The following is a 9,594-nucleotide window of genomic DNA, read 5'->3' as shown; positions in this document are numbered from 1 at the left end:
GTTTTTCTGAATGTATTATCATCCCAAAGGTTTTAGAAACTGTTTCTAAGGGAAAATAAATCTTCTCTTGTTTTTCCAAATAACGAGATGCCTCAAAAACCAAAGACAAGCTCTCAATTTCATGGAAGCAAAGGCCCTAGACCCGCGATTTTATGAGGCCAGAAAAACTGTGAATTAGGACCCGCCGGCCGGTACTAGGCCAAGTGGAAACGCAACCAAAGACGGGCCGCTGACGTCACAGCCCTCTTAAACCGTGCTCCGCGCTGTAGTGGAAACGCGCCAAAACATGTCTTGCTGTTTACTTAATTTAACACTGAGAAGAATGACATGAGTGCAATTGCCGGAGTTGCCATGTTACCAACCTGAATGTAATTTTAGATGCATTTAGATGAAAGGAGCTGTATAAATAAACTTGCCTTGCCTTATTTCGGAACAACTGCAAAGCCCTGGAGTGCCTGCGCAAGGTCCAAGGTATAACATTATTTATAGACATCTCCCGATGTCTCAAACCTAAGATAAAAAAAGAAATCTAGCTCTGGATTTTATTCAATGAAAACCTTTGTCAGAATTCTTAAACAGCAATCATGTAAATTCAGAAAAACTGGGCCCATAAACATTACTACGCTCCAGTATTAACATCATACAGTATGTGCTTCAAAATAGTGAAGCATGCCTTGAGTGATTTAGCCAATATCGGCTCCTTTTTAAATTCCTGTCAGCATTACATTGTTTTTCTTGTTGAAATGTGTGTGTGACTGTACCAGTTATTCGCTGGTCACTCCTCAGTGAGCTCAGCAGCCTCTGGAGTTCTCTAAATTAATTTGGGAGCGGTGATTAATTCTTTAAATGTACGATTTTTCTGCACGGCTCAAGAGAATAAGGCTAGAAAGAAGCCTTTCTTTGATGTTAGACTCTCGTGAGCCCTGGTTCACATCATGTTGCTATATTGACCTTTGGTTTTGCATGTTGCACAAATGAAGGATTCTTATATAACATATATTGTTGTACATTGTGCACATTTTTACATTAGCTTGTTATCTTTATAAATATTTTAATTCTAAATTTGTTAATTATTTTATCGGAGATTCTTACTTTAACTCGTCATGTTTTTTTTCTATCTTTTCTATTTCTATTGGACATTCTGACTTGAACCTTTAGTGTTTATATACATATTTGACTTTAACTTCTGATCTTTAAATATATATATATATTTTTTTGTCATATTTTAATGGTACATTCTTACTTTATTTTCTCACCTTTGAATAAATATGTGTGCTCTTTTTTTTTAATATTTATATCAGACATTCTTTAACTTTTTTGTTTCTATAAAACATTGTTTTAATTATGTTTATATACATTTATTCCAGTACAATGTGCACATTTTACTTTAACTTCTTGTTTTTATTTTAATATATTTCATTTTCACATTCCCACTTTAACCTTTAATGTGTGTGTGAGTGATTCTACAATTTAGGGTACATTCCATGTCCATTGATGTCCATTGATGATAATTATAATTATTCTAATTATTTTCTTCAAAAATATCATATTTTGCCTATTATTGGAAAGCATGTTATAATATCACACAAACATTATGTGTATCCTATGCTTTATTTAGCTTGAAATGTGTCATGATGTTCTTAAATTGTCAATTTTTGCTCTGTCCGTTTTTCAGTTGAGGGTGTCTTGGTTTCAAAATAATGAATAAAAACCATTAAAGTAAATAAAAAAAAGTATTCATTTATTTTAAAAGTCTAAATACTAAAGAATAATAACATATTTTTAATTGATTTCCTCCTTTAAATAATTTAAATATCTTAATATATGAATGTCCGCAAAAGTTCTGTCAACTATGTTACTAAGAGAACTCCCCCCTTTAACTCAAAAATGGTTTGTCCCAATACCATGTCACCAGCATCACATGATGCCATGTTCCTCTTTGGCAGACATTTTGAACACACTGTGGTGATTGTCCTCTAATTTTTTACAATATTTTATGTATAATAGCACATGGTCAATTAATATACTCATTGACAATCAACAATGTTACGTACATTGTTATGGTTTACAATTGTTTAATGATTTTAATTCAATTATATGTTCAAATGTGATGTTAACCTGTTCAAGAAAATGACATGTGGTCATCCAGGCAAGGCCTACCATTGAAATGATGGGTCAAAATAGGGAAATTGTCAACTAAGTTACCTGTCAACTGAGTTACCCAGTACTGTAATAACTGTAGTAACTTAGTTGACAGGTAACCTAGTTGACAATTTGTAGGACATGTAGACGTCATTACACATCATTATCAATGGAATTTTGCACTTCTGCCTTGAAATTAACATAGTGCTGATGGTTAATAATGTGTCCAGTCAACTATGTTATTTGCGTCAAATGTTTGACTTTCATTGTCAACTATGTTGCACCTCATTTTTTCAAATTTAAAATATCTAAAATAGTGCTTCTGATATCCTTTATAGTATAATGTATATCTACACAGGTTGGAGTTTTACATGACATCTCTTAAAACTATCAAAATGACCTGTATGGTAGTTTTATAATACAAAATATCCCTAAACTTAATGACAGTGCTGAACATATCACATGAAAAAACAAAACTTTAATACAATTATTTTTTAAACTTTAAAAAATCTTTGGATATATGGTAGAATAGACTCAAGAGCCTTTCAAATGTGATTTTACTTGAAGTGCAGGACTTAATCAAATGATTGTAATGACATCAAGTTTGTCCGTAACATAGTTGTGAAAACATCCTTTCCCTTAAAATAAAATAAAATAAAAAAATGTTTAAGCTTTGCAACTAGTGGATATGTTACACTGAGGAATATACTAACTTGAACCACTGATTGTTCTATTGAGAAAGAACACTTTCTTTGTACTGTTTTGTTGATGTGAAATGCACCCTAAATTATAGAATCACTCGTGTATATATATTGTATGTTTATAGAAATCTTTTTTATTATATTTTTTTAAACTTAAACCTCTCACGTTTACATAAATATGTTTGATCTATCTACAGACCCTGATGTTAGGGAGGCGTCTGGGAGCTGGACCTGCGCAGCACTCGGTACAGTTTCCCCTGAGAGTGTCTGGATGTACGCCGGCCCTCTGCAGCCTCACTGCTCCCTGAGGAGAGGTGGGCTAAGCACTGCGTCAGCTTCACCAGCCCCACCAGCAGAGCCCCCCCCCCCCAGCATCAGGCCGGGCCACAACAGGGTAAACAGAGCGATCCTCAGGGTGTACTTCCTGTTTAGGATGACGTCCCTGGGGTGCCCTGAGGGGTCAGCGATGCACGACGAGGTGACCCCCATCTGAGAGTCCAAGCTGCTCTTCACCTTCAGGACTTCATCCTCCAGCTCTGCTCTGTCCGTCTGACATTTGGGAACGTAAAAACACTGAGAAAGAAAAAGATGATTCAAGTGTAATTCTTTATCAAGGGGGCTGCTTGATACAGTCGGCTGATTGCAATCAGGGAGACGAGCTGCAAGGTTCTTTTATGATTTAGTATTTTTTCTCTATTTTTCATGTGCAGAACTGGTACAGAATTGTCTTTCCTATAATTCCTCTGAATGGAGCAGAAGTGCTGCATGAGAGTGTCTCCTTATAATATCTGCTGTTTTACTCACAAGGGTGCAGAACGTTTCCACTTGTCCATCCTGTCAGTTAGTTCAGCTTTTTACTTTCACTTCTTTCTCAGAAGCTTACTAATGTCCTTGCTCGGATGCCTGCCATAAAGATATACTTCACAGAGTAGTCCTACTGTAAGATGTAGCACATTAAGTCTTAATGCTCAAATCCACTATCCTACAGTCTGGTAGGAGTCTACTACGGTGGCTGACAGGTGCTAACGCGTTTTTCTTATTTTATTTTTTATGTTAAAGGTAGGGTAGGTAAGTTTGAGAAACCGGCTCGAGATACACTTTTTGTTATATTCCATGGAATGCTCTTAACATCCCGAGAGCAATGAATATCTTAAGTGCTTTGACAAGAAATCCATACATAAATGTCATCTGTGGAAGCCGTAGTACTGTAAAAAGCACGACCAATCATTTTAGCCGGGCCGGCTAAATAACTGGATGGCCTACCTGCCTGTCAGCCTTCCATCTGTGCACAAATTTATCTCGTGCCCTCATTGGTCATGTGCGCGTTCGTGTGTGTTGGAGGAGGGGCTCTGTAAGGAAGTGGCAGATTTTCTCCAGTTGTGTATTTTCAAATTCTAGCGATCTCGAGCCGGTTTCTCAAACTTACCTACCCTACCTTTAAGTATACTGTATGTATACTGTATGTAAGTAATTTAGCTTCATCACCTGTGTATATACAACTTCTTCCTATCCTTTATCTAATAGTGGCATTTCAATATGTTCTGTATTTGTTTTATACTGTGGCAGGTGCAAACGTTACAACGGCCAAAAAGATTTCCGTTTGGGGACAATGTGCTGCACTTTTAAGAACGATGCAAATAAAAAAAACACAAATGTTCTAAAACACATAAAAAAGAAGAAACTTTTTCACCTAAAATGTACATTTGATTGGATTATTATGTGATCACATGATTCCTTAAGATATTATTGCAGATCTGCTGTAAGCTAGCTAGCTAACAAAGCTAATATACTGACAAAATACTTACAATTATAAAACAGACTAACTCTGCGAGAGTGACAGGCCAACTTTTTAATCCCCAAAAGTCAACAAGCGCTTCTAGTCCCAGCTGTGTGCATCACTTTTTATTGTCCCCGTTTCCATAGTTTTTTGAGCTTCTTGCAGCTATTTTTGATTTGCTGCGTTTTGTGTTTACAGCGTTTAGTTTATGAAACGCTTTTAGCAAACGATGCGCATGTTTTTTGGTGCTTTTTTTATTTGCATAGTTTTTGAAACTGTAGCGTATTTCTCTTAAATGTAAGTGTTTTGGGTCGTTGTTACGTGTTTGCCTCTGTCGGCCACCATATAATTCAGATCCAAACCCACAGTGCATTCAGCTGAAGGGTGGGACTTTAAACCTGGAGTTGACTGACATACAACTCTACCTCAGGAGCGAGGAGGAGAGGCTCCTCGTCAAAGTGGAGGAGAGCCCTCTGATTGGAGTCGCTGAGGTTCACCGTCACCCTGAGGCACGGCACGGTGCTCACACCTCTGCAGTCCACCCACTCCTCCAGGATGTCAGCCTGCAGCAGCACACAGCGGACCCCCTCCTCCCAGTTACTTGAAAACAAAGAGGAACAGCTCCAGTATAGACAGATTCACACCAGAAAGGCAGTGTCTTCTTTTGTTTCCTTTCTTAGATCTCTGATGTGAGGTATGTTTTTGTGTGCTTGTTTTAGCTAATTGTATGGAAGCCCATTTCTTCCAAAAAATAGATTAAACGCTATGCATTATAATACTCAACACACACAATTATAAAATACTTACTATCTTAAAAATGTATATTGTCTTATTTTTGACACGTCAAACTTAACATTTGATTTAAACATGCTACACATGGCAATGCTGGTCTGTCAGTTGGTCGGACTATCACTTTGGTCTAAATATCAACTCAACTATTGATTTTTAGCGTACACAGAGGACAAATCTGGACGTTGGTGATCCATTAGCCTTTCTTCCACTTTCATAGGTCAACATCGTGACATGCACATGGTAGTTTGCCATTACAAGTTTTACGCACGTGCATTTGATTCCTTAGAGTATTTTAGCTTATGACCAAAAAGCTGCAAAAAAAATCATTTTCTTTTGTACTAATCTTTAAAAGTGGCATGCTAACATGCAAACATTGGAAAAGCTAGCATTGGTTCTTTGAGCACTTGTGATTTTTTTGTGAGTAAAAACAGAATGAATGGATCTGGTATAAATCAACTTGGTCCAGGTTGGAGGAAAATAAGGTTTGCTGTTTTGGTTCTAACTATGGAGTCTACAAGATCATATAAATCTGTACACACCATCATTGGTTGATGCCTTTATTTTCTCGTGTGAAACTTTCGCCTTAAAACATTGTTGGTCCATGCAAGTGTTTATAGCAAAAACGAGTGCCAAAAAATACATTTCAGTCAGACAAGTTACATTTGCAATGTTTATCAACAGCAGCAAATAGTTTGAGTTTAGCCTCCACGCAAATATTTTTTACATAACTGTTGAGGATTAATGATTAAATAGCTATCCCCCAGAGCCTACAGGTGGATGATGGGGTGGTGGTTCGGTAGAAAGCAGCAGCGTTGCAGAAGCAGAGGCAGAGAGGTTGTATGAGAGGCTCAGACCTGTCACGTGTATATTTATCATTGATGCTAAAAAAACAACGCCCTGGTGGGTAAAGGTCTTTGGTTGAGCTTTTGTTTTTCTTGGTAGAAATGGGCTCCCAAAACATGTAGTTTGCATACAAACTCTGATAATAGATTTTAGATTTTGGTCAGACATTTAACTAAACAGTCTCCCATTGAAGAAAAATGATAATCACCAGTTCAATCAAAGAAAAATGATTAGTTTCAGCCCTAATTGTATTGTTAAAAAGCACATGATATTCTGCCATTGTCAAAAGTCATCATCACAAACTACCTGTTCACATAAGGTTGGACCATAGTGATGAAGACCACAAAGAACATGAGCACGGAGAAGGCCATCATGGCGAAGCTCAGCAGGATGGCTCGGTCCTCCCCAACACTCGACACCGGCGCCTGGGTCCGAGCTCGCTGCGGCCGCCCCCACACATCCAGCCCTCTGCTCCACTCCTGCTCCTGCGCTGCTGCTGTGTGGAGGAGCTCTCTGTTTCTCCCACATACACACACACACACACACACACATACACACACATACATTACACACACATATACACACACAAATCTTGTGCACAGACACCAGGGTAGTAACGATTTTATCCAAGAGTGATACAAATTAGAATTTTGATTCAAGGCGTCAACAAATGTAATGTGCAACATAAGATTTGGTTTATTTGATGAATTTTCTATTCAAACTACATGATTCCCCTTCAGGGCTGAACATCTTCGATTCAAATCGTTTTGGAAACAAGGCACATTTGCATTTTTTCAGATATATTGCATCAGGATTTTCTCTTTTTTCATTTAGCTTTTAAAAAAAAGAGAAATTAATATATAGAGTTCCGTTGGCAATGTTTCAATGAGAAGGAACTTTAAAGGAGGACTCTGCCAATTTAGTATTTTACTGCCATGTTTTTGAGAGAGCAGCTCTTTGCGGCTAAACTTATGCACAGTGGTGCTTTGGGCTAAATGCTAACATTAGCATGATAACATGCTCACAATAACTATGCTAACCCACTGTTCTTTAGCAGGTAGAATGTTTACCATTTTCCCAACATGAAAAGGTATCCCCTTGTTGAAGGAGGTGTGAATCTACTGTAGACATGAGGCTTTCTTGAGCTAGCTAACGTTAAAGCTTAGACAAGGGCGCTATTGATGTTAAAATCCCACTCTGCCACAAGTCTCTATTTCATGAGTATTTACCAGTTCCTTTTGTGTGGTTATACAATAGAAATAAAAGTTTCTTTATTTAACTGCTTTCAACAAGTCTGTGGATTATCTTGAGTAACAGGGCCAATATTAGAAAAGGCATTGCTTTTCAGTTTTGCAAATGCTTTTTTTTTGTGCCTTTAGCAACTTTACGGTCAACATCTCCAACTAACAGCAACTCACACTAAGACTAGGGTTGATAACAATCAGTACGGGTAAGAGGACAAATCGGAACTTTTCATATTGGGCTAACCGTCTCTTTAATTAGCTTTATCTGCAGGATGTCCCTTTAATGAAATATGAATCAATTTTTGTCAATCCAAACTTTTCTGATCTGACTTCTCAGACAACGTTTGTTTAATCATACATGCCAATATGTGTCCAAGAGTTCTAAATCCGAATGTGAAGTATTGTTAAAACTTATGAAGGCCACCCAGTGTTTTTCAGTCCTTGCTCTCCTACCGTGTCTGCCGCCTCCGAGCACCCTGCAGGTTGATGTTGATGGGGATGGTGAACGACCTCCGGGGAGACGCTATGTTCAAGAACATTCCCACTCCTTTCTGTCTCAGACACCTCCCAGCCCAAAGTATGTCCACCTAACAAGCTGCTCACTATCTCAAAGTCTAATGTCCTGTCAACAGCTGATCTTTCACTGTAGTGTGCCAGATGACTGACCAGATTGCCGTTTGTTCACTGGGGGACTTCCTGTTGTTTACCAAGGCTCAAAGGTGACTGCGACAACACCTTCCACCCTCCTGTGTGTTTCTATAGAGACGAGCACAGGTAAGGCAGGTAGGATGCTAATGGCCTCTCAGTGGGCCTGTGGTGCTCAGCTGTAGCAGTTTGTCATGGAAAAGATGAATGAATCCCTTCTTGATCACATGTTACATCATTCAATTTGATTACTTTTAAATCCCCCCATTGTGGGCCATCCCTCTGAGGCTGACAGTTGGGAAATAGCAGCATCTATTTGAAAATGACTGAAAGTACTTTTTTATGACTAGAAGAATACAGCACTACATATCCCAACCCCCCAGACTCTAAACAAAGTCATATTATTTGGTTGAAAAATAGTAATACTGTAATATTGTCTTTTTGACTCAACCTATTTCCAAAAAGTTGTTTTCCTGTACAGTAGCATTTTTTAAATGTATTCTAAAGATGTTTAGAAAGAGTACAAGTGAATAATTAAAATAAAAGTATTATACTGTACACAACATATGGAGGGAGATGTCCCGCCCCTTAAACTATCATACAATGTGTCAGAGCACTGCCAATAGGAGCAAGACTGTTACCTAGTGATGTCACTATGTTACTGAAGTAAACAAAGGAGTCCAATGAAGGTGTTTCAGGCGTTAAGTTGTCTTTAAATGTATTTTTCTTCAGTCCAATTGTCAAAGATTTTGACATTAATATGATAAGAAAACTGGGTAAAGCAGGAAATCTCTATAATTTGAATAAAAGCTGAATTTTCGGACATTTTTACATGACAATATACCTTTACAGTAAGAGATACTGATCCGAACATGTGTGTTCTGCCACATTTCCTCTCCTGCAGGCCTGTTTGAGCAGAAACCTCTCAGATTGTCCCCGCACCGTGTGACACGAGTGCAAGATGCTGAGCGAGTGTATTTGCGTTATTCAAACACTCAAACACCCTGTATTATTCATGGGTTTCTGGAAAAACACATGGAGGTATTAACGTGGTGACAGTTCTGTTTATTATAACAAGCCCAGGGCTAGGAGAAGCACAGCAGCTTGAAAATCGAGCCACCCGTTCAATAAAACAGACAGCGCTGTCATACCTAATGTATTCACTATTTAATACAATACAGCGTTTTGTTTTTGGGGAATATTTCCCATAACCTTTTACTGCACATTTGAGGGTACGGCTTTACATAGTTTATCTGATTTCATTTCACCCATATCTTTTTATTACTGTGTGTGATGTATGGTGTTTGTGAATAACCGAGTCTCTTTTGTACAAAGTTCTTCACAGTTTGAACCTACAGGAGGGCAGATAAGTCTGGCACACTTCTTCACTTCTTCTTCGCAGCAGTGCTAGCATCAAGTGCTAGCATCAAGTGCTTTTGATGAAACCGGA

At 38.1% G+C, this 9,594-nt stretch overlaps 1 protein-coding gene across 1 annotated transcript; it reads right to left on the bottom strand.

Moving 5' to 3' along the window:
• Nucleotides 1–3,049: 3,049 nt before the first annotated feature.
• LOC117488631 (calcium-activated potassium channel subunit beta-3) lies at nt 3,050–8,064 on the bottom strand. The gene is given in 5 exon segments (XM_034137640.1): nt 3,050–3,211; nt 3,213–3,416; nt 5,046–5,253; nt 6,562–6,768; nt 7,953–8,064. Coding segments are annotated over 5 exon segments (867 nt in total). The 5' UTR covers nt 8,039–8,064.
• Nucleotides 8,065–9,594: the final 1,530 nt, after the last annotated feature.

This window comes from Trematomus bernacchii, unplaced genomic scaffold (assembly GCF_902827165.1).
Source record: "Trematomus bernacchii unplaced genomic scaffold, fTreBer1.1, whole genome shotgun sequence".
NCBI lineage: Eukaryota > Metazoa > Chordata > Actinopteri > Perciformes > Nototheniidae > Trematomus > Trematomus bernacchii.
This window is presented reverse-complemented; position numbering and strand designations above follow the sequence as displayed.